Here is a 27,101-nt window from a genome sequence, read left to right as displayed (position 1 = left end):
CAAAAATGTGTCATCATCCCCTTTGGGAAAAACCCAGCTCCCATGAATTACCACATTGATGGTAGTCCAATGAACACAGAAGGTGTTGTAAAAGAACTGGGAACACAGGTTGACAGCAACCTCTCTTTTGACCACCACATTGCCACTGTGGTCAGAAAGTCCTTCTATGTGACACATCTCATTACTAAGGGTTTTGCATCCAAGAAGAAAGACGTCATTGTCTCCCTCTACTCTTCCCTCATTAGGCCAATCATTGAGTACAATGCCCCATTTGGCATGTAGCTCACTAGACACCTGCAACAACTGGTGAGGCCACAAAAGTACCTCACAAAGAGAATCCTAGGCCTTAAACACTTGTCCTATATGGACAGACTCAAAAAACTCCAACTATTTTCTGTCTCATATTGTCTACTTAGAGACGATCTCTGCTTGACTTACAATGCCAAGTCTGACCCAGCTCTCTTAGAAATGCTACATCTAAAGAAATCCCAATCCCTCCACATCACACACTCCAGAGACCTCAACCTCATTACCACAATCAACAGAACGTGCTGGAGGGACAGGCTCATAACCCAGAGACTGCCCATGTTATGGAATAGGCTTCCCATACATGTCAAACAGAGCACCTAACTGGCCATCTTCAAGAGAAATCTTGATGAGTGGCTGGGAAATAGAAAATTCAGCTTGGGGATCACTTCAGTGGCTCTACTCGATAGAGGCACTGGGAACTAAGCTCGGGAGGCATGATGCCAAGGTAATCCTATGGGCTAGGCTTCTAAAGGCTCCAGGGCCATTAGCATAGCACACACCTATGAACCTATGAACTTGTTAGAGTGTGTTTTAAATTTGTAGTTTTGAACATTTTCTAGTAAGCAGTGAAATAAAACATATGATCCTCTAATGACAACACTACCCATTTCAGAAGATCTCAACCATAAAAAGCCACTTACACTGCTGTCATTATAATGCACCAGTAACAATCAATATGCACAATCTCAAGTAAAAGTTGTCTGAATAATTCCACATTAAACAGATCCATAACTAATGAATAGGTTGCTGCTGGTAAAATCTTTGCATTTCAGTGCTTCTTCTAAATATTCAGTGTCTGCTGCCCTTGAAGTATAAATTGCTTGTGTTACTTTGAAAAAATGATGCGCTGTTGATATGCAATAGGGAAATGACTGGCAAACTGTCAACATCTTCATAGTTACTAGGCATGTCATCCAAAAAAGAACACACTCAGGAGTACAACCCCACCAACCAACCCTATGCTGCATAGTGGTGTTAGTAATAAATCCTCCTGGTGTGGGAGGAGAACCCACATCATTATTCACCAAAGGTAAGTATGCTATCTATTGCACCACTGCTGCTGAACACCACCACTCCTACTGAACAACACCACTATGAAACTCTGATATTGACAGACTGTAATAGTGATTTAGTGATTTACAAAAAAAAAAAAAAACTAAATTAAAGGAGACCTAGAACTTAGTGTGGAAATTTAAGTCACTTATTTGCCAGTTATGACTTGCTGCATTGCACTTACTGTTTCACTGTAAACATAGGCCATAAGCAGCTGCCTAGGTCATCTAGTGATGAATTCAGCTCTACACACATTCTTCATGCCACTTTGGGATAAATTGATAAAAATTTGTGAACCCTGATCATTAGCTAAGCTATAAAACAACTGCTTAGAGGGTAGATACTGTTTTTCATTTGTGTATACCAATTTGCCTTTAGGCTGGAACAATGGTGCAGTACATAACACTGCTGCCTTAGATTGCTTGGTTCACCAATTTGGCCACCATGTAAGTGTCTTTTGTGCAGAGTCTGCATGACATCCCGGTGGATTTATTCTAGGGTTTTTAGTTTCTTTCTATACCCTATCCAATAAATTGACTGCAGGCATGTGTGTGTGTGTGTGTGTGTGTGTGTGTGTGTGTGTGTGTGTGTGTGTGTGTGTGTGTGTGTGTGTGTGTGTGTGTGTGTGTGTGTGTGTGTGTGTGTGTGTGTGTGTGTGTGTGTGTGTGTGTGTGTGTGTGTGTGTGTGTGTGTGTGTGTGTGTCTCTGTGTCTGTGTGCCTGTGTCTGTCTCTGTTACTGTTCCTTTGTCTGTGCTTGTGTGAGTGTGTATGCACATTATGTGATGGTGTGGCATCGAATCCAAGTCCCTGCTTTATACCTTTTGCTTGTCAGGATAGGTTCTGTCAACTCTGTAAGGTTAAACAAGACAACTCAAGTATCAAGAAATAAATTCATTTATCTTATTTAAGGAAGTGGATACAATTTGTTCTTGAAAATAAAAAAGCCACCTTCTCTCATTTCCAGGATAGCATGTTTCTAGAAAAAGCTAGCGAAAATAATATATCATATTGACCTGAGAAGCAAAATATGCATTCACTTTCTTTATTAATGTGAACTGCTACCAAACTTCAACCAATGCATTTTTTATATTTTCCAGCAGAATATTTTTAATGTTCTATAAAGCAGTTACATGAATTTCATTATGGTGTTAATCCAGGCTAGATGTGCAGACACTTTAGTGTAGATGTTGTATTTTGCATGTATTGCACCTCCTCCCCCCTGAATTAGTACTCCTGTTATAAAATATGTATTTTTGTAAGCAGTGATATGTGGACTTCCACCATGACAGAATATATGAGTTTCATTTTCATAACCAGCACAGAACATCTGTTGTGTCACAGAGAAGTTGCTCGATGTAATACATTTATTTTGATCAATGAATGGTACAGCAAGTTGCATGAGTTTGTTGCCTTTTTCTCCACTTTTTGGTATATCACAAAACCCACCGGTAAGACCTGACTGTTGCTTCATTAAAATATTCTCAGAAAACTCCTTGTCAGGAAGACATACAGGAATAACATGCGGTGTAAATGAGATGGGATAAGTTAATTTCACCAGTGCAATGTCATAATTATATGTTTCGTCTGTAAAACTCTGATGTGTAATCCACTGCTCAGCCTGGTGTTCATACTCTGTACCTTCTATTTTCTCTCTGTCATAATCACCTAAACAACAATGGAAAACAAAATCAATAACTGCAGAGATACCATGGATGCACATATAAATCTCACTGACATATATCACATTCTGCAAATAGTTTTATTGTGGAGTCAGACTATTAATCACCAGTTGCAATAAATATAAGATATTATAAAAGCTTCCCTACTCCAGTGCCATATACTCTGTATCTTAAGTAGATTTAACTTCCTTTTCTCGTTCGATATTTATAAAGTGCAAGTGCATGACTGCTGACCTAAACATTCACTGATATGAAACTAAAATTTCAATGTAACACTGGAAACTGACTGATTCCTTCATTTTATTTTCATTTCCAAGTATTATTCACAAGTGTGTGAATGTAAAAAAAAATCGTGCTATTAGATTTCCCATAAAATGATATACATTTCAAGATTTAGGAAACTACTGGAATTTCAAACTGCTTAACAGGGCATTCAGTTCTAGGCTGGAGAGCTAAGTAAATGATGGAAAGTGAAACAATGCACAGGCAAGACCTAGACATTTTGATTTAAATGGTGCTATATCTGACTTTTGTCAAAATATAAAGAAAGTAGTACAAAAAAAGCATAGAAAATTCTGGACATAGATCTTAGCTGTCTCAAAAATGAGAAGCAGTACATTTGAACCCATGGAGTAAATAGATTAAATATGTATCAACTCTGTTGTTTACAGGTTTAAAATGGAAACTCAGCTCACATCAAGGTTAAATGTCTCTCCATGCAAATTGTTTTGATAATGGGATAATATAATTTCTTATTATTTCCAAAATAAATTTTGCATAATGTTTTGGCAGCACTTGTAAAGTATGGAACATTGAAATATACATCAGAAAATGGATATGTGTTCTTCAACATGATGTAAAGTCACACAGCCTTGTGGTATAGGGGGTGTGCAACGTGAGTTATTACCAGCTATACCAGGAGAAGTAGAACAGGGAATGTGTAACATATGCCACCATACCTAGTTGGAGTTTTGTAAATAATTATATCTCATTTGTATGTCAAACTGATTTGTAAAGCTGCTTATGTTAAAAAATGTACCAACAGCAGGACTTGCTGGACAGAAAGAAAAATTCACCTATATGTCAGACTGTATTGTAACTGTAGAAATTAATATATTGTAACAGAGGATACTGGAAGAGAAGAGGTTGATCTCAGCCCCAGCTAACTTTTAGAAAAATATCCTGAAATTAAATTACTTAATTTAGGCCATAAAGATTGTATCTTACAGTTCTGATTGCAGCCAAAGACGAAATGTCTGTAAAAACAAGAACTAAGAATCATGCTGTATTGTCTGTAGCAGTGAACTAATTGCTACCCTGGAAGGGCGGAAGTGTTGAAATAGCTTTATGGCTTCCAGATGTTATAACACATCTTAGAAAAATTCTGTTTGTGTGTATGGTAACATATATGTCCAAGATTCTGGTTCACTTTCTAGTAATGGTAGTAGTCTGGGAACCAGACGTCAGATGACCAGATGTGTGTGATGTTATTCTGTAATTCAGGACTGAAGTGATGTTTTAATACTAGATGAGACTGAAGTCTCAGAGCTGTCTGTTTTTGAAAACTGACAAAGAAGGACCTCTCACCTAGTTCATCTTGCCTTGCTTTAGTAAGTAACCAGGGAATAGTAATTCTTGATATCAGTCAGGAAAATATAGCGAGATTATTTAAGTACTGTTTTTCTGTATCTGTGTGAATCTATTCATCTGTGTTATTTTAATATTTCCTGTGACTGAAACCCTGGCTTTTATTATAAATTGATATTTAGCATTCCATGTTCTTTTATTATTTATTATTAAATATAGTTGCACTTTTCATTGTGGCTGGTTCTTTAGAGAATAGTTTAACCTTTGGGGTAGTCAGACACTATCATTTGTATTAATATTAATTTCACTCAGTATAATTGGGTACCCTTGTAAGAGCCTTAGAGTAGCTGGCTTTGGATTGCCTGGTGGCAGGGTAACTACCTTATTGTCTAGACTAACTACAGTTTTGATCAGATTACTTTCCTTGATGTGTTAGTTACCAAACAACTGGACAACACTCTCAAATCTGAAGTTTACCTTAAGTACCCCCAATATAATTAATTCCTCCATGCCACCAGCTATCATCCGCCACATATTTGTAAGAACATTCTTAAATCTCAATATATAAGAGTCAAATACATTTGCTCAGATGACAACTCTTATCAGAAATTCAGGGATGATTTAACCACCCAGTTCCTACAAAGACGTTACAAGTTAGGACATGTGTTACATGCCAGGAACACGGTTGATTCTACACAGTGTGAGCCCTTGCTTGAATATCAATCTAGAGCTATTAACACCAACCAGGTGATTCGCTTGGTTACTACTTATGGAAGTAATACTGCTAGATTATCAATAGTGTACAACATAATTGGAATATTCTCAAGGCAGATGATAGGTTGAATACACTGCTGCATGACAGATGTTTGTTTTCCTACAGGAAGGGCAAGAATTCGGGATCCATTTTCAGCCATTATAAAAGGGGACACTGCCCTTTACGCCCAATGATACAATCTACCCTTCTAGAGGACCACCTAAAGGGATGTTTCCCGTGTGGTCATTGTATGTATTGCATTAACATTAACAAATCTACCAGTTTTAGTAGTAATAATACAAGCATGGTTTACACTATTTCTTGCTTTGGGAATTGTCAAACCAATTGGGTGGTTTATCTGGCAATGTGTAGTTGCTCAGCTTTTTGTGTGGGACAAACTTCTAGGGCAATCAAGTTTCAGATAGCAGAACATTTGTGTGATATCAGACATAAACATCTTACTAATGCCTTATACAAGCATGCAGTTAAACACCCCAATGCCAGATTTTTCTTTACAATTATAGATAAGATCAAAGGCAATAGATCCAAAACTGCTGGTTGGCATGAGATTCTAAATCAAATGGAGAAAACATGGATTAGTAAATTAGGAGGTCTGTTTTCTCCAGGTTTGAATGAGCACTTTTAAGAAATTTAGGTGACTGACATTAGGTTTGATTGCCACACTTATAAATAGAGGGAATTTTTCTTCTGTCTTTTTTTCTGTTATTTGTTATGTTACACTGAAGAAGCCTTTACTGTTACAGCCAAAAACTGCTCTGGCGAAATTTTCACTCTATGGAATAATGTGTTTTTTAGCACAAACATTAAATATATTATAATGTGCTATATACCATGGTCTGATGGTCATTTACTTTGATAAATGTGATTTTGGGACCTGGCAATTGCCTTACTTGCAGGGGTTGTTTGTTCCTAGGCAGAAGGGGCCATAACTAGTAAATCAGTGTCAGCCTTTCCCAGGTGTGTATGTGTGTGTATGGAAAATCAAATCTCAAACAGTCTGGGTGTCAGCTGATTGGAGCAGGGACACAAAGCACTGGTTTCACAGAGAGGGTGTTGTAGGGCATGGCTTGGACACTTGACTGAAGACTCAACTCTACAGCTGTGCCAGTGGGGAGTCTTACTGGGGGCCTGGAGAGATTGAAAACCCAAACCCCAAATTGAGTGTGTTCCATCTGTGCCCTTAAGGGAAATCATGCTAAATGCAGACAGCTGCATCTGGAAATACTACATGTATCCATTTTTAATCCAAGTGTATATCCCTGTCTAGTGTCAGTGGTGAGGATTCAGGATCCCTGAATACTAGCCCAGAGTGGGGACATCACATATTGGTGAGCACTGATGAGACATTAATTGAACTTCTGTAGCATGTAGGCAGTTGCCACTGAAGGTGTGTGTACTCTCAGCAGTCATAAGGTAAACATATGCTTTCATTTTCACAACAGTTTTATTTCTTGTTAGTTTAGTTTAGTCAAGGAAAGTAGGCAAAGATGTCAGCAGAGGATTATGACAAGCTGAAAAAGAACCAGTTAGCCAAGGTGTGCGAAGCCAAAGGACTGGCACATGCCAACCTGACTAAAGTGGAAATGATTTCAGCCTTAGTCACAGTTCAGAACAACAAACAGGAGGATAACCAGTCTGATGATGGAAATGTGTAGCCCTCAGAAACAGAACAGTTCACCTTTTCTTAAGAGGACTTAAAATCCACCTGGAGTTAAAGAGACTTGAACAGGAGAAAAAATGTTTGGAATTAGAATCAGCGGAGAGACTGGAGTGTTTGGAGGCTGAAGAAAAGGAGAAGCAGCATCAACATGAGAGGGAGATGCTGACTCTTCGACAAGGTCATGGAGGTACTGGGGAAGGGACTAACTGAACCCCAGAAGCAATAAATGTCAGTAAATTTCTTCCACAGCTTACACAGAGTGATAATTTTGATAGTTGTATTCATATATTTGAAAGAGTATGTATATAGTATAATGTTGACCTAGGGCTTTGGATATGGTTCCTGACCCCCTTACTCCATGGTAAAGTGTAACTGCTGTTGCTAAATTGTCTGATACTGATTGCTCAAATTATGATAATGTCAAACAATGCTTACTAGAATGTTTTAAGTTAATACCTGAAGCTTGCAAAAAAAAAGTTTTGTGAGCATAGATGCAAGCCAAATGAAAATGAAAAAAATGAAAATGTATGTGATTATATTGCTGAGTTAAGCACTTATTTTCATAGGTGGGTGAGTGGGTGTCAGGTCACCACTTTTGAGGGGCTGGCAGATCTTCTGGTGAGGGAGCATTCTCTTAGCACTTTACATGAGGACATGAGAATCTGGTTTGCAGGCCAAAAATGTAACTCTGCAGATGAGCTGCGGAAAAAGGGGATCTGTACTTAGCAAGCAGGGAATCACTGTACAAGAAGAGGATACTCTGTGCTGAACATGGATATAAGGGAGACCAAGGTGGGCAACCTAAACCACTCCAGTGGAGTCAACCAGTAACAGGGGAAGCCACTAGTTCAGGTACATGGCCAGGATAAAGGGTTAGATATTTTAAATGTAACCAGTGGGGCCATGTATCATATAGATGTCCATGGAGGCAAGGTGGGGAACAAAAGGTGGTGGAGCCAGCAAGTGGGAATGACAGTATGCCAGTGGTAAGTTGTCTTGAGACAACAGGGGTATCACACTATCACCAGAGTTTATATCTTATCTCAGTGGATGGAAAACAGGCCATTGCTAAGAGATACACAACCTCTGACATAACCATTGTGATGCCTCAAGTGGTTAAAGAAGAGCAGTAGTTGCTTGGGCAGTACATTCTAGTCAAAGCCTTAGGAGGCACACCATTCCAAATGCGTTTGGTCAGGGTTCACCTTGACTGGGAGTATGAAAAAAGAAGCAAGCAAGTAGGTGTGTTTGACGATATCCCTGCAGATGTCTCGATAGGGAATGATTTTCTTAATGCAGTACCTTGCATGCATACAGTTACATGCAATCAAACTTGGATACAGATATATGAGTATGGTAGCCTGGGGGAGATCCAGACAGACCCCATATCTGAAGCCAGGGCTGGTGAGGTGGCTATTTCAGGGAGGGAACTACCCTGTAGCAGTGAGCCTGAAGGTGAGCCACAGCTGCTGGTAGATACTGATGTTCCCTTGGACAGAGTGACTGCAAGGGCAGAGATGAGAATTAGTACCCAGGCTGACAGTGAGGCACTGCTGTCAGAAGATACTGACTTCCTCTTGAAGGGGAGCTGGAAAAGGTCACAAAGATAGAGTTGAGACAGGCCCAGCTCTCAGACACTACACAAAGGTGGGCTATATTATATCACTGAACACTTAAAAAAGTGAACGATGAATAATCGACCCCATGTAAGCTAAAGCTTACAATCTCAAAAGCTCAGAACAGCGATTTTTTTTCCAAGGGAAAAAAATCGCTGTTCCAAAAAAAAGAAAAAAAAAATTGAAAGAATACATAAAGTGGGGGGCACACCCCCCCTACTTAAACATACCAACTCCAAGATCGCACTACAGTGTCAAAAATGGCAAAGTAACGGAAGCAGCCAAGTGAATTCTTTCCCTGGGAATGAATTCACTTAAAAGCCACTTCGTTATTTTGCCTTTTTTGTTGTTTTAAGTTTGACCAAGACGCATTCGATAGAATGCGTCTTCTGTCATCTAATAGGAACACCACTAAGGGGCTTGAGGGAGGTAGCTAGGGAGGCACCTGATTCTCAAGGAGAATATTTTAACCTTTGAGAGTACTCAAATCTGTTTGGTGACTGTATGGCCACTCCTGAAGGCCTTACTACGTTGGTCAAACACTATCATTTGTATTAATATTAATTTCACTCAGTATAATTGGGTACCATTTTAAGAACCTTAGCGTAGCTGGCTTTGGAGTGTTTGGTTGCAGTGTAACTACCTTTTAACCTGGGCAAAAGGGGGCATAGCTAGTAAATCCATGTCAGCCTTTTTCCAGGGGTGTGTGTGTGTGTGTGTGTGTGTGTGTGTGTGTGTGTGTGTGTGTGTGTGTGTGTGTGTGTGTGTGTGTGTGTGTGTGTGTGTGTGTGTGTGTGTGTGTGTGTGTGTGTGTGTGTGTGTGTGTGTGTGTGTGTGTGTGTGTGTGCGCGCGTCTGTGTGCGTGTGTGTGCATGTGTGTGCGTGTGTGTGTGTGTATGTGAAAATCAAATCTCAAAGAGTGTGTGAGATTATATATGGGTCTACTTTGGAAGCTCAAAGTTTCAAAATCTAGAACTTCATATGGTCAAGACCATAAAATCAAAGCTTTGAAACTTTGAACGGTTTAAATGGAGATCTCTGCACAGAACAGATTGGGAAATTTACCATTTTCCTCACCGTAGTGCAATCTCACAGTTGGCATATTTATTTAGCAGGGGGTGTGGAGGATGGAGGGGGGTTTGCCCCCCACTGCATGAATGTAAAAAAAAATGTTTTGTTTTTAGCTTTTTTTTTTATGGAAGTTTTGAACTTTCAAAACTTTGATCTTATGGTCTCAACTATATGAAGTTCAAAGTTTTGAATGTTTGAGCTTCCAAAGTGTGTATGTATATATATATATATATATATATATATATATATATATATATATATATATATATATATATATATGTATATATTTATATATATACACACACACACAAACAAATGTATGCATACATACATATGAGTGTATAAACATATATCAAAAACTGATATTATCAACAGCAAATGATTAAACACATAAACACAACTGGTTAAATACCAGCCAATCAAAGAAAGAAACAAACAAACAAGAAAGTTTAAACAAGTTTTTGCAGGGAGCAACTCACCCTCACACACCATTCGAATTATATATACCACCTCTGATATTGCAATAGAGTGAGGAAAGGATAATTTCCCTGATCTCCACTGTACCGCAATCTCACACTGAAAAAATAGCTGATACATGTGATGAGCTGATTTTCAATCAGCTGTACATCCATTTTTTCATTTGACATTTGGATCTCCTGACCAAATATAGGCAACCCATAAATATATGTATCTCTGTATCTATCTATCTATCTATCTATCTATCTATCTATCTATCTATCTATCTATCTATCTATCTATCTATCTATCTATCTATCTATCTATCTATCTATCTATCTATCTCTCTTTCTCTCCAGGACCGAAACACTAAAGGTGGAGGAGTGTCCATATTCACCAAGGATATTCACACCACCAGAATATTTGCCCAACACAATGTGTCTGAAATTCTCTAGTTGCAACCAACACTAGGTAAGACTGCAATCCAAACTGTGGCTTGCTACAAATCCCCCACCATGCCCCAGGATTCGCACTACATCTTTCTAAACATACTGGAAAATATTAAGATACAAACACCTTAATACTGGGTGATTTCAACTACCCTGCCATTAACTGGGAGAAATACTCTTGTATCAACACCTTTGCCCAACGGTTCTTGGAATTCATAAATTCCAATGCCCTGGGTCAACTAATCCATAGTCCCACCAGGGGCTCCAATATCTTAGACCTAGTCATTACCAACATGGGAAATCGATGCTCCACACCTATGATCACCCACACGTTGGTCGGGTCTGACCATAAGCTATTTACCCTTGACATCCACATCCCTCCCTCACCCCCCAGTAAGGAAGCCTCCATAAAAAAACTTCTCCAAAGCCAACTTCATGCTACTCAAGTCAGAAGTCAAAAGCTTCATGACACCCATGCAGACAGGAACTGAAAGTTTGACTGCTCAATCCTACACTAAAGTACTGTATGAGCACATCCACTCGTGCATGAATGGTTCCATCCCAAATAGAACCAAGACGCTTTCCTCCAAAAAAAGTAAGCCGCTCTGGTGGTCCCCTGCCATAAACAAACTTTTCAACAAAAGGAAGAAACTGTTGCATAAAAGAGGAAAATTCCAGGATGCAAAAAAAAACCCTTATCAGCCTCAGTAAGAAGCTGAGATCCCTCATAAAATCCACGAAAGCTAGTTACGAAAATAAGATTGCCAAAGATTCCAAAGACAACCACAAGGCATTCTATAGCTATGTCAAGAATCTAAATGGCAATGCTCAAATCTGCTCTGAGCTACATCAGAATGGCATTAAATATACTGATCCCAAGGATATTGCCAATATCCTGGTAGATCGATTCAGTGCCAAATTCACCCTTCTCTCACTCCTAAAGGGCCCATCTCAATACCAAAAAGATTGCCAAATTCTGGTAATAACGGCCACACAGGTAAAAAACGCACTCTCCAAAGCTAACAATACGGCATCCATGGGACCAGATGACATCCCGGGCTGTATACTACATGAACTACAAAATGATCTGGCGCCTCACCTAAGTGTCATGTTTAATCATAGCCTCACCTCAGGCTTTGTGCCCACTGAGTGGCACACAGCTACAGTTATCCCACACCACAAGGGGAGATCCAGCTTGGATCCTGTGAACTACCGCCCCATCAGTTTGACAAGCTGTATCTGCAAGGCCATGAAACATATTATTATGGAACTTATTAACAAAGACATTGGCAACCTTCAAATACTGGACCCCACACAGTTTGGGTTCATCAAGGGTCGATCTTGTCTCCTGAACCTGAATGACTTCTTCGAATCAATCTCTAGAGCTGTGGACGAGGGTAAGGTGGTCTGCACAGCCTATCTGGACCTCACCAGAGCCTTCAACACCATCCCCCACTCTGGAATCATAGATAGACTTACTAAGCTGGGCATTAATCCCTACATCACTCGATGGGTTGCCATCTGGCTTACTGACAGATCCCACACTGTAAAAGTAGGCAACTCCAAATCCAGCTCCAGACAAATGACAAGTGGAGTACCTCAGGGTTCAGTCCTGGGACCACTCTTGTTTGGCATCTACTTTTCTGAAGTACAGGCCAACACTAAGGGACTCTGGCTAACAAAGTTCGCAGATGACTGCAAACTGGGAGCCATTATTGAATCCCCAAATGATGTGGATATTCTACAAAAGAGCCTTACTAAAACAGATGTTTGGTGCCAGAGCCATGGGCTCAAGCTCAATGCCAAGAAATGTATAGTCATCCCCTTTGGGAAAAAACATGTACCCGTGAATTACCATAAAGGTGGCAGTACACTAAACACTGAAAGTGTGAAAAGAGACTTAGGGACACAGGTGGACAGTGGTCTCACTTTCCATAACCATATCGCCACAACAGTCAGGAAATCCTTCTATGTGGCACACCTCATCACTAAGGGCTTTTCATCCAAAAAAAAGGAAGTCATTGTTCCACTGTACTCATCCCTCATTAAACCCATTACAGAATATAATGCCCCATTTGGTATGTACCTCTGAAAACATCTACAACAACTGGAAAGGCCGCAGAAATACCTCACTAAAAGAATCAATGGCCTAAAGCAGATGCCCTATGTTGACCATCTAAAAAAAACTTCAGCTATACTCTGTCACATATTGTCTACTCAGAGGCGATCTCTGCTTAACATACAAGGCCATGTCAAACCCAGAGCTGTTGGATATGCTACACTTAAAGAAATCCCAATCCCTCAGAGTCACATGCTCCAGGGATCTAAACCTTGTCATCACAATGAACAAAACATGCTGGAGGGATAGGTTCCTGACTCAGAGACTCCCAAGACTCTGGAATAGACTGCCCATACATGTCAAGCAGAGCACCTCTTTGGGCCTCTTCAAAAGGAACCTTGACGATTGCATGGAAGATAGGAAATTCACCCCTGGGATCATGTCAGTCGCCCTGCTAGACAGGGGTCCAGGGAAGTAAATACTGTGGGAAGATATAGCCAGGGAATTGCTATGGCTAGGCTTGTATAGGCCCTAGGGCCGATAGCCTAGTACCAACCTATGAACATATATATATATATATATATATATATATATATATATATATATATATATATATATATATATATATATATATATATATATATTCACTAGACAATCTTGACGTACTGAAATGTTGAATTTCAGTACATCGAGACCGAATAGTGGAAAGTGCAGTTACACGAAACTGCACTATGCCGAATGTGGAACTCTCGAATCCGCAAATGTTGAATCCATAGCTATCGTGGTGTCGCGTTCGTGATGTGTGGTGTGGTTTGTGGATTTGTCTGGGGTTTCAGGTAAGTGGTGTGTGTGTGAGGGTATTGGGTAGGGATTTTAGTGTGTGTGAGTGTGTGCGGTTGTGTTTTTGTGTGTCTGTGAGTATAGTGCAACCTCAGAGTTAGAATATATAAGTAGGGGGGGGTGCGGGAGGTGCAGGTAGATTAGGTGTGTTTGTGTGTGTTGTTATGTTTGTTTTAGTGTATTTAGTAGGTATGTGTGTGTGCGCTTATGTGCTGGTTTGTGTGTGTGTGTGTGTGTGTGTGTGTGTGTGTGTGTGTGTGTGTGTGTGTGTGTGTGTGTGTGTGTGTGTGTGTGTGTGTGTGTGTGTGTGTGTGTGTGTGTGTGTGTGAGAATGGTTGCGGTTGTGGTATTCATGATTTTGGGTTTTCGTGTATGTGGGTTTTCCTCTGTTCGGTCTCGAAATACTGAAATTCGACATTTCAGTATTTCAAAATTGTATGGTGAATGTATATATATATATATATATATATATATATATATATATATATATGTATATCTATATATAATATATTTATTTATATATATTTATATATATATATATATATATATATATATATATATTTATTTAGAGAGAGAGACAGACATGACTGTATTATGTACGATCAAACATACTTAATGTCAAACATAAAATAGCAGTATTCAGTATTAAGAAGTTAGAAAATACATAATATCAAATTTCTTACATAACAAACATACAAAAGGTTGAGAAAGGAAAACTATTTCCTTTCGCAGTCTTCACACAGAAACCTCTCATAACTCTAACCTTAAATTTGCCTGAATAGTGGTAGTTTTATTTTTTTTTTAAACATAAAGCCTAGGGTTAGGGTTAGGGTTAGCACCCATTGCTAAGGTGGGCAGGAGGGTTTCTTTTTTTGTTTTTATTATTGACAGGCTGCTGATTGACAAGTTTTGTTTGATTAGCTGCCTTTCAATACACAGTGGCACAGCAGAAAGCATTGTTGTCTCACAGCAAGACGTTCCCCAGTTTGATTTTCAGCTGTGGTGTCTTCTGTGCAAAGTCTGCTTCTCCTCTCTGTATTTGCATGGGTTTCCTCCCACTTTCGAAAGACATGCAGTAGGTAGATTGGACACTGTGAATTGGCCATAGGTGTGTGTGTGTTATGGAAGAACTACAGCAGCAGTCCTAGCCAGCCTGGGGTGTAAACCTTGACTTTAGATGATTGTCACTGTTGAAGTGACACAATAGCCCCATGTATAAAAATGAGAAAAAGGGCTTGTGAATGATTAGATGGATATATCTATATCTATTTCTCTGTGTGTATATATATATATATATATATATATATATATATATATATATATATATATATATATATATATTTAATTACCTATATCGAATGGCACTGATATCAACATGAATAATGTCGATAACAAATTTTCAACATTATGTACATCGACACTTTACTAAGCATGCTCTGAGCAATCTTGGTGCATGCCAAAACCTTAAAACAAAGCTACAAAGAAACATTGCAAGCCTCCCTCCACCCGTCAACCCCACCCCCCCGCTAATTATATGTTCTTACTCTGAGATCACACAGTTCTCAGGGAAAGTGTAAATAAACCAACCCAGAGAATTGTCCAATCTGCTGATTTTGTTGACGTGTCAACCATCTGTTTAAACAATTTGTATCTGCTAAACATACGCCAATAAAAGTTCTGTTCCAGTACTTAATCAAACACAGAAATGTTGACATCAATAATGTGAATAGCAAACTGTTGACATGTTAGTACACATGCAAGAGGTATACTCTTGCAACAAGCAATCCAAACAACAAAACATTTTTGTAAAAACAATATTTTTTTGCAGAATGAAAGCTCCCTGCCCCGCACATTCCCAGTGAATTAATATATATATATAGATATGGATATAGATCTGTAGATGTAGATATAGATATAGATATAGATATAGATATAGATATAGATATAGATATAGATATAGATATAGATACAGACACTGACTATGAGATTGCACAATACCCATGTAAGGGCCATATTTCCCAACTCAGTGGATTGCCGATTTCGATTTCACAGAAAATTCTTAATTAGAGATTCTTGATGAGGATATCTTCTCCTGTGTGTGTGTGTGTGTGTGTGTGTGTGTGTGTGTGTGTGTGTGTGTGTGTGTGTGTGTGTGTGTGTGTGTGTGTGTGTGTGTGTGTGTGTGTGTGTGTGTGTGTGTGTGTACACATACACAACCATTTAATGTTGCAAATTAATACATTTCTGTATTAGAAAAGTTAATTATTTGAGTAACTCACCGACAACAACTCTGATAGACTGCTCTGGAATAAAGCAGTGAGCAGCTGTTAAAATGAATTTTTCATTCAGAATGACACCTTCACAGATAGTAGAGTTCTCCTTGTTTAGGAAAGTGGCCTGTGGTTTAGATAAAAGAAAAACAAGATTAAGTAAGTTTATGATACAAACAAATTCCAAATAAGTTCCAGGCAGGCAGGCAGACCAGACTCCAGATGTAATTTTAAATCAAGATGAATTTATTTGTATGGGTACAAAATATTCAAGGACCATTATTAAAATGTGCATGTTAGACTTATGTTTTGTGCAGGGATCATATTGCAGCTGTTTACTTTGGTTAAGCAAAATCACAAACATTCATATCAATTTTATCAGAGTTCATAGGTACATAGGTGTGTACTAGGCTAACGGCCCTGTAGCCTATATAAGCCTAGCCCAAGAAGATTCCCTGGCATCATGCCGCCCAAAGTTAGTTCCCAGTGTCCCTGTCAAGCAAGGCCACTGAAGTGATCCCTGGAGTGAACTTTCTATTGCCCACCCACTCGTCAGGATTTCTCTGAAAGAGGGCCAGTAAAGTGCTCTGCTTGACATGAATGGAAAGTTTGTTCCAGAGTATGGGAAGTCTCTGGGTTAGGAACCTGTCCCTCCAGCATGTTCTTTTTATTGTGGAGATGAGGATAAGGTTCCTGGCATGGAGGGACTGGGATTTCTTTAGTTGTAGCATATCTAGCATCTCTGGGTCAGACATGGCTTTGTAGGTCAAGCAGAGATCGCCTCTAAGTAGCTGATAAGAGACAAAGTATAGCTGAAGTTTTTTTTGAGTCTGCCCCTATAGGGCATGTGTCTAAGGCCCACGATCCTCTTAGTAAGGTATTTTTGTGGCCTTTCCAGTTGTTGTAGGTGTCTAGTGAGGTACATAACAAATGGGGCATTGTATTCTATAATAGGTCTAATGAGGAACAAGTAGAGAGGGATTATGACCTCTTTCTTCCTGGATAAGAAACCTTTTGTAATGAGATGTGCCACATAGCAGGACTTTCTGACTACAGTGGCAATGTGGTTATCAAAGGAGAGGTTGCTGTCAATCTGTGTCCCCAGGTCTCTTATCACATCTTCTTTGTTTAGTGGACTACCACCTATGTGGTACTTAATGGGCACCAAATTTTTCCCAAAGGGAATGACAATGCACTTTTTGGCATTGAGCTTAAGGCCATGGTTCTGGCACCAGTCATTGGTGTCAGTGAGGCCTTTTTGTAGAATGTCTACATCAGTTGGAGAATCAGTAATGGCTCCCAGCTTGCAATCATCTGCAAACTTCGTCAGCCAGAGTCCCTTTGTGTTGGCTTGAACTTCAGAGAAGTAGATGCCAAACAGGACAGGACCTAGAACCGATCCCTGTGGGATACCACTTGTAACTGGTCAGTAGTCAGATTTGAAGTCGCTACTTTCACAGTGTGGGATCTGTCAGTGAGACAGTTGGCAATCCATCTTATTATATAGGGTTTAGACCTAGTTTAGTGAGTCTATCTATGATTCTTGAGTAAAGAATGGTGTTGAAGGCCTTGGCAAGATCTAGGTAGGCTGTGTGAACTACCTTGCCCTCATCCACAGCTCTGGTGACAGACTCAAAGAAGTCTATCAGGTTGAGCAGTCATGATCTACCTTTTACAAACCCATACTGCATGGGGCCCAGAGTTTGGAGAGTCCCTATGCCCTTATTTATAAGGTCCATGATGATGCTCTCCATAGCCTTACATATCAGACTCATCAGGGTAATGGGGCGGTAGTTGCTCCCCCTTTGTGGAGTGGGATGACGGTTGCAGTGCGACATTCGGTAGAAACAAAGCCTGAAATGAGGCTGTGATTGAACAGAGTACACAGGTGTGGTGCCAGTTCACTTTGTAATTCATGTAGAACACAGCCAGGGATATTATCAGGTCCCATGGTAGCTGTATTCTTGGCTTTGGACAGTGCGGTCTTTACCTATGCAGCTGTGATAATAGGGACTTGGCATTCCTCAGGTATGGTGATAGGCCCTTTAGGGGGTGAAAAGGGGGTAAAGTTCACACTGAACCTATCAGCCAATATGTTGGCAATATCAGTTGATTCTGTATATGTATTGCCATTGTCCTGTAACTCAGAGCAGATCTGAGTATTGCCATGTATATACTTGACATAGCTATAGAAGGCCTTGTGGTTGTCTTTATAATCTGCAGCAATTTTGTTTTCATAGCTAACTTTAGAGGATTTGATGATCTCAGTTTTTTTGCTGGGGCTGACAAAGGAGTTTTTCCAGTCTTGGGACATCACCCTTTTCTGCAACAGTTTTTTCATTCTGCTGTAGAGTTTGTTTCTGGTGGGAGACCACCAGATTGGCTTCCTTTTTCTGGAGAAGACCATCTTGATTCTGTTTGGTATGGCCTGTTCCATGCACTTGTGTATGTGCTCATACAGTGCATTGGTGTATGATTCAGCAGTTATGCACCTATTTTCCTTTTGCATGGGTGTCGCGAAGTTAGCCACCTCTGTTTTTAGAAGCCCAAAATTGGCTTTGGAGAAGTTTTTTATGGTGGTTTCCTTTGGGGGGGGGGTGACGTTAGGATGTGGATATCCATGGTGATTAGCTTGTGGTCAGATCTGACCAGGGAGAAGTTTATTACTGGTGTAGAGCAATGGTCACCCATGTTAGTAATGACCAGATCAAGGATGTTTCTACCCCTGGTGCGGGTATAAATGAGTTGGTCCAAGGCATTGGAATTAATGAATTCCAGAAAACATTGAACAAGTGCGTTGGTACATGAGTAATTTTTACAGATAATGGAGGGGTAGTTAAAGTCTCCCAGTATAAGGGTATTGGGCTGTACCCTAATATTTTCCAGTGTGTTTTGAAATGTGGAGTGAGAGTCTTGGGACATGGTGGGGGATCTATAGCAGGCTACAACCTGGATTGCAGTTTTATCCAGCATTAGTTGTACCTGAAGTATCTCTGCTGCGTTATGTTGAGCTACTAGTCTGGAGGCGTGTATATCCTTTATGAATATGGTGATACCACTGCCTTTAGTGCTTCAGTCCAGGTTTAGGGGCCGAAAGGTGTACTATGAATTATAGCCTGGTAGTGCTGGGGTGCTCTCCAAAGCCTTGAACCAGGTCTCAGTCACTGCACAGATGTTTATGTTCTACATTTTAAGGAGTGCTTCGAGCGAGTACATTTTGAGATTTAGACTTCTACCGTTGAGTAGCATAACCTTCAGATTTTGTTTGCTTGCAGCTGTTATGGTGGCAATTTTGTCTTTAGGACATTGCCTAAAAAAGGCACTATAGGGGAGGCAAGAGCCTTGGCCAGTATCCAGAATCCCTGGAGTGATAGGTGCAGGCCATCTCTAGCGAAGCATTGAGGTCTGTCGATCATGTCATCCCAGGCAGATACTGGACCCCCTTAGAATGACACCAGAAACTTAGCCAGTTGTTGAAGTCAATCATTTTCTGCTTGTACTGTGGTATCATTCTGGGTGATGATAGGATGCTACTCAGAGCTAGTGTCATACCTGCCTGGGCTACAAGATCAGAGAGCTCCTCTATGTCTCTTTCCATGTAGTCCAGGGAGGTACATCTCAGGTTATTCACACAAACATGGACGATGACAGAGTCATATTTGTACCTATTGTGGAGTGATCTAAGTGCGTGAGTTATGTGGTGGATCCTGGCACCTGACAGGCAGCTGACCGTAACTTTCTCCTTATTCAACGTAGTGAGTGGGACATCAGTGTGCCTTACTATTAAGTCACCTATGACTAGTGTATTGGGTAAGTTGTTTTGCCTTATGGGCTTTGGTTGAGTGTCACACTGTTTATGTGAGCTATGTGTCTCATGGTTTGTGCTGGGATGTGGTGGTTGTTTGCATTTCTGCCTTGGAGGGCTTTGTTGTTTGGGCAGATTTTCATTGAGACCCTCTGCAGAAGTAGGTGCGTGTTTTGTGCTCCTATGTGAAGGTTGTTGTGGTGTATGTTCTGGAGGGCTATGTGTTGAATGTGGTGTGGTTCAGGTGTTATCCTTCTCCTCTTGACTGGTTAATCCAGTCTTGGCTGGAGAGTGCTTGGCTTCCAATTTGGCTATATATCTCTCACAAGTCATAGTGCTGAGAGGTAAGAGGAGAGGGTTGTCTGTGTATATGAGGCAGTTGCTACACTGCCTCGGGATGCCCAAGTTCAACAGCTTGACAGGAGAAAGCACAGAGAACTGACCTTTAGACATGCCTGATTATGAGCTCAATATATGAAGTACTGAAGCCTTTTACAGGAATAATGTCACTCAAAGTGTCTGAGTTTGTACAGAGCACTGCCAAACACTAGAGGGGAAACCAATACGTAGACCCTGAAAATTTAAGGATGAAGTATTTAGGCAGATATTCTGAAGTTAGGAAGAAATCAAGCAGTACTTACTGAAAATAAAGAATTAGCTTGACAAGAATGATGAAAAGAGGGAAGTCACATGAATGGCTACTGCCTGGCTACTACTAATGCTGGTGTCAGCACAGCTTCACTCTGTTGGGATACAATATTCCTTTGCTTCTTCTCTCACCAAAATCAAAATGTTAGCACCAGTCCCAAGAAGAGAAGCAAGCCACAGCCTGTTTGGTGATCCACAGTCTTGTCCCAGATGATGCAAGAGTCTGCAGGCTTGTAGCCTTTTTCTGGTAGATGCCTCAAATAGCAACCAGACCAATCAGGTACGTTAAGCACAGACACTCACTCTACAACCAGAAACAGGAATCAATGCATTCTGCTCCTACTCTCACCAGGATCAAAATATAAGCACAGATTCCAAGTTGTCACTTCTAAAGCAATTATTAAGCTTTCTGGTGATCAGCAGTATCCAAGAAATAATGTAACTGCACTTCTTCTCTCACCAGGAGAAAACAGAAGCACTAATTCCAAGATGACTACTGAGAGGCAGAATGTGGGCTCTCCAATAACTGATGGTCTTGCAATAGATGCTTAAAGGTAAGATGACAAAAAAATAGTTTATCCTAAACACTGCAGTGTGCAATAGAGGAGTTAGATGTGAAAGTAGGTAACTTAAGTTTTACCTGTCTAAAAAGTTAAGTTTTAGAGAAGAGTCACTATTTTTAAAACAGCATGATAGACTGAAAGGGGATGGACACTTTTTTGTCCTGGTACTATGGAATACAGTAGGATGTCCAGTAAATTTAAACAGCTGAAGGGGAGTGAATTAATGAAATGATAATTTTGTGCTTACTCATGCCAACCAGTAAAAGCAGAGAGGAAATGAGATATATGGTCAAATTAACATAAGGGGCAGGCAACTAGAAAGACAGTGGTGTTTAAGCACACAACGGTAACCGGATGGGAGGGTGAGAAAAAAATTCTGTCTGACTCACAAGAAACAGAGCTGTGGTGTCTTTTCAAGTTTTAATATGCAGTTAAAAGCAGAAAAAAGTAAAAGACAGTGTAAAGAAAACAAATCACAGTATACAAAATAGAAAAAGGTAATAAAGTAATACAGAATACAATGACTAGAAAGTAAACTAATCTTTCTCTCACAGCAAACTGAAACACAGTCTGGGTGAGCCTTTTCAGTAAAGTGAGTGAATGCAACAAAGGCTTATGAGATGGCTCTTGAGATATCATGGGTTTTTTGTTCAAACAATCTTAGAGACAGCATTAAAGTTTGCACCTTACAAGTCAGACTTTCTGAAATCCCTTTCAAAGGGATGTGAAGTGAAGGAAGAAGAATCTATGGAAAATATCCAACAGTACTTGTTTAATTTCACTCCAACAGTTGATGCAATTTATGAAATGTACAGAAAAATGAATGCAGAGTTGGATTATAAAGCTTAAAGCCTATAGGAAGCCTAATATTTCTCTTTTTATTTTTAATTTAAAAGAAAAAATATTACCTTAATTACTGACAAAGGACAGTGGTGCAACTTACCTAAAGTGATGCTGCTTTGAAAGAGCTTACATGTGGGAAGCGACATTTTCACACCCATATCACGTAGCAATAATACTTTGATCCCTGTTTTATTTGGGCCAACTGTATCAAGGCTTCTAAAAATGCATATGATTTTGGTTCAGTATAAATGTACCTATATAGAAGACTTTGTGAACATAATTTATATTTTTAACTGAATTATGTCAGAACTCCTACAATACCTTCAGAATCAGAAGCCGATTTTGCTCAACCAAAGTAAACAGCTGCAATATGATCACTACACAAAACATACATCTAACATGCACATTTTAATAATGGTCCTTGAATATTTTGTACCCGTACAAATAAATTCACCTTGATTTAAAGTTACATGTGGAGTCCGGTCTGCCTACCCGGAACTTATTTGGAATTTGTTCATTAGTTTGATTTTCATGGTCATTTCTTAATAAGTGATATGTCAAAATAAATCAGATGACGTGAGTAAAAATATAAACTAAAAATAAAAGTATAAGTAGGGATCTCTGCCTATGTAAAGTATGGAAGAATTAACAAAAGCAACCACCCAGCTTATATAACTTGAGTTAACAATCACTGGGGTCTATCAAGACTAACCAAAAGCATTGCCACATCAAATACCTGGGTTGCTGATTCATATACAAATTTTATATATTGAGCGTTGTCACCTCACAGTAAGACGTTGTCCTGTTCGATTCTCAGCTAAAGCGTCTTCTGTGTGGAGACATGCGTGAATGGTCGTACCTTCACTGAAGATTGTACGTCAGTCAGGCTGGCAACTCAGTACGTAAAAATCTGCTGCCAATCATTAGTGGACCGGAGTTCCGCTGTGGCGACCCCTAACTGGGAAAAGCCGAAAGATACAACAACATATTGAGCCTGTGGAAAGGGGAAATGGCAAAGTCTGTAATGCACTGATTTCCTTACAGGGAGTACCACCATATTTTGTCATTACTCAAATAATTCTAATTCTTTGAAGAACACATGCAAGCAGTATCAATGATGACAGTTCTGATTTTGAAGTAGATTAACAATCATTTTTAAGTGAGTATATTTAAGATACCTTCAAGACTGAGTTACCACGAGTGCTGTGTTGCTGTTGAACATAGATAAGTGCTAGCTTTTACTCATTTACATCTTTCTCTCCTTTAGAAATTAAAGTTTTGATGGCGAGAAGTTGAATTTACTGCAGTTAATCACAGCTCACTTAGTCAAGCTGCAGTTAATTTAAATTAAAACATCTAACCATGCATGTAATCACATTTGGAAGTAAGTGCCATTACAAAATGATGAAATGCCACACTCTTTAATAAGTTATTTTTCAAGGGATCAAGCACTCATACACTCCTGGTATCGAGGATCCGTAAATATAATTACTATGAGATTGTGGAAAATCAGATAAATGAGAAAAGGTATAAAATCAACTTAAAACTCACCCTTTCCCTCTATTCTGTCCCCTGTGCAAAACTAGAGCACAACATGTCTAACTGAACAATTTCTGTCATGTCAAACTTTTGACAACAAAAACATTATTTATTTTTTTGTTAACGTTTGTTTACTGGGAAAGAGCGAGTAGGACACAAGATCCCATTTTCACTTGAGGCCTAGAGAGAAAAGCTACATTTAACAGAGAAAATAGAAATATTTTTCAAATACATTATATGAAAACAATTGAAAATTATACATTTTAAAAACAATGTACACTATTGTAACACATAGAGATATACCAAAAATAGTTTACAAAATGATCAATGAGAAAAAAGCAGAGTAAAACATTGTATATAATTAGAGTGTCCTTTTGGTAATTCACAGTAGTAATGAGTAAAAGTCAAGTGTTTAGTTTAATCGTATCTATAATGGGAGAGAGACATTTAGATAGATTAGTATAAATGGGGGAGAGCTGATAGGAAGAGGTTATGTAAAGTGGCAGAGAGGTTAGGATAGCAAAGTGAAGATGTGGAAGTGGTAATGAGTAGAGAATCTGTACAGATAGGAAGAAAAGTATAAAAACAGATAAAATTGATGTTCATCTAGGGATATAGCATGAGCTGACCTATGGGTTTGATAGGTAGTCTTTTAGAAGATGCTTGGAGGAAGTATGGTAATTACAGTTCTAATAACCTGTTGAATAAAATTCCATTTTTGGCAACAGATAGCAGTAAAGGCTATTTCCACTTGCTTTTTCAGGTTTATAGATGGTGAGAAGTTGTTTATCATTAGAATGAAGGGGACTGTTTTGATGTTAGGAAGGAAGAAAAGAACTATGTGCAAAACAGGCATAGTGTTTATAAATAATATTATATGAGTATATTGTTTCAAGGGAGTAGTAGCTAGTTGCACAACGTACAGACTGTGGGGTAGCTCAAGCCAGTTCAAACTTTTAAGGCCCTTACAGTGATGTATAAAGTATTGTTTATTGGCAGAAAAAGTAGAAACTTTGTTGTAGTATATCTCAAGTTTAGTTTTAACAGATGCCTGCAAGTTGGTAAGGATAGAGGCACCATATAAGAGTGAAGGAAGGAGGAAAATGATTGCTAGCATTTTTTTAGCTGACTTAGGAAGAACATTTTTATGTCTAGTGTGTCAAAAGAAGGTCATTTGTGAATATAAAACTAATTCATACAAAATACTAGTGTTACAAATGTATTAGAACTGTACGACAAGTGTATATCAAAGTGCATTGTACAGATGTGTGTGTTGAAAAGGTATTTGTAAAGTGCTGTGTTTGAAATGTAACCACAGTGTGCCTACTGTAGAGACCGGACATGTACATGCACTATTGTAACTGTTTAAACGTATCAGTTTTAACAGAGGAAACTTTAGGGTTAACCTCAGTCCAGCAAACTTTAGAAAAATATCTGAAATTAAATCACTTTATAGGCTAGGCTATAAAGATGCTATCTAACTTTCAAGGCAGCCAGAGACACAAAGTCTGTACTAGGAAGCTTTCTGTATTGTCTTTGGGGTGAACTAATTACTACTCTGAAAGCATGAAGGAAAGTAATTGTTTTATTACCTCCAGCATCTGCCAAATATCTCAGCAAAAGCCCTTGTATGTGTATTTTTACAGGTAGGTCCTAAGTCCTGTCAGCTTCAGCAATGGGGGTTTTACTTGGGAACTAGAAGTCAGATGACAAGAAATTATATAATTTTGCAAGCTATCCCAGCAGTAATATTTTATATATTATTTTGAGAAGTCTGTTAGTGAGAAAGAGCATTCTGTATTCAGTCTTGGGCCTGACAACAGCAAGAAGAACCATTTACCACATCATCTGATTTGCTCTATTAGTAAGTTTTTAGGGTATAGTAATTCTCTTACATACAGTCAAGAATATAGTGAAGCTTAGTTTAGATATTATTTTTCTTTATTCATCCGAGCCTGCCCTGCAACATTATTTTAAATATTTCCTGAGTTTTGAACTTGGATGTCACTGTGAATATATACGTAGCATTTTCTTCTTCCTTTATTATTTATTATTTACTATATTTAAACCTTTCATAGTGGCTGATCTTTGTAGAGATAGTTATGTTTTGAGAGTACTTGCATATTTATTTGCTGACACTGTGGTGGCCACTCCTAAATGCCTTGCTCTTGGTCAAATTAACATTTGTATTAATCTTAATATTACCCAGTACAATTGATCACCCCTTGCTAAGGGCCTTAGAGTGGCTGTCGAGGAGGGACTGGAGGCAGTGGAAACTACCTTACAGTCTGGGCAAAATGAGGTGTAGCTAGTAAACCTATACCAGCCTTGTGTATAAATCAAACCTCAAAGAGTGTGTATGGGTCAGCTACTTGGGCAGGGACACGAAGTACTGGTTGGACAGAGAGGGTGCTGGAGGTCTTGTCTTGGTCACTGAGCTGAGATCTCAACTCTATAGCTGTGCCAGTGGGAAGTCCTATTGAGGATCTGGAGGAGGAGGGAGAAATCAGCCCTTGACTGACTGTAGCCTCTGTGTGCTCTTAAGGGAAATTGCACTAGATGTAGAGAACTGCATCTGGAAATACTGTGTGCACCTATTATCCTCCCAATGAATGTTCCCCCACAGGTGCCAGTGGTGGGGATTGAGGCTCCTTGATTATTGGTCCACAGGTGGGATATCCATGTCACATATTGGTGGCAGTGTTGGAATCATCACATCACATATTGGAATTCAGTGGTGTGGATGTTGAACTCATGTAGCCTGTAAACAGTGGTCACTAAAGAATGTGTTTGTACTCTCAAGCAGCCACATGGTAGGAATTTACAATTTCATATCACAATAGTTTAATTTATTTTTTGTTGGCTTAGTTTATCAGGGAGAGCAGGCAAAGATGTCAGCAGAGAATTATGGCAAGCTGACAAGAAGCCAGTTGGCTTTGATGTGCCAAGCCAAAGGACTGGTGCATGCCAACCTGACTAAAGTGGAAATGATTGCAGCCTTAATCAGAGCTGCATCACAAACCATCAACCATGAAGACAGCCAGACTGGCCTTGGGGATATACAACTCTCAGAAAATGGACAGTTCAATTTTTTTACAGAGGACTTAAAAATCCATCTAGAGTTAAAGATACTCGAACTGGAGGCCAAACATTTTGAACTAGAATCTGCAGAGAGACTGGGGCAGGAGAAACAAATGAAATTAGAATCAGCAGAGAGACTGAAACATCTGGAAGCCATAGAAAATGACAGGCAGAGGCAACATGAAAAGGAGATGCTGACTCTTTGCCAGGGTCATGCAGGTAATTGGGAAGGAAGTAACCAAACCCCAGAAGCCATAAATGTCAGTAAGCTTTTTCCTCAATACAGTTAGATGTTGCCCGTTCGATTCTCAGAGCGTCTTCTGTGTGGCGACATGCGTGAATGGGCATTCTTAGGCCCGGCAAGCCAGCACGTAAAAATCTACTGCCAATCATTAACGGACCGGAGTTCTGCTGTGACGACCCCTAACCGGGAAAATCCGAAAGACACAACAACAACCAAGAGGGTGATAATTTTGATAGTTTTATTCATATGTTTGAAAGAGTATGTAAACAGTATAATGTGGACTGAGGGCTCTGGGTACAGTTCCTGACCCCTTACTCCATGGTAAAGTTGTAACTACTGTTTCTAAATGGTCTGATACTGATTGCTTAAATTATAAAACAGTTAAGAAATTGTTCATTAGCGTGTTTTAAGTTAACACCTGAAGCTTATAGAAAAATGTTTTGTGACACAAAGACACAAGGCAGATGAAAGTGTGTGTGAATATAGTGTTGAGCTAAGCAGCTATTTTCATAGATGAGTGAGTGGGTGTCAGGTCACCACTTTTGAAGGGCTG

General features: G+C 39.4%; 1 protein-coding gene across 1 annotated transcript in view; it reads right to left on the bottom strand.

The window, feature by feature from the left end:
* Window positions 1-2,241: 2,241 nt before the first annotated feature.
* The window catches only part of LOC122802225 (coagulation factor VII-like), a 794,227-nt gene continuing 769,367 nt past the window's right edge, over window positions 2,242-27,101 (bottom strand). The window contains exons 12-13 of the mRNA XM_044071885.1: window positions 15,835-15,952; window positions 2,242-3,028 (exon numbers count right to left, since the gene is read on the bottom strand). Coding sequence (XP_043927820.1) covers window positions 2,490-3,028; window positions 15,835-15,952 — 657 coding nt within the window. The 3' untranslated portion in view covers window positions 2,242-2,489. The remainder of the gene's footprint in view (window positions 3,029-15,834; window positions 15,953-27,101) is intronic.

The sequence above is a fragment of the Protopterus annectens genome, chromosome 5.part0, assembly GCF_019279795.1.
Source record: "Protopterus annectens isolate FY-2018-M chromosome 5.part0, PAN1.0, whole genome shotgun sequence".
NCBI lineage: Eukaryota > Metazoa > Chordata > Ceratodontiformes > Protopteridae > Protopterus > Protopterus annectens.
Note: the sequence above shows the minus strand (reverse complement) of the source record. Positions and strands in the feature narration are given on the sequence as shown.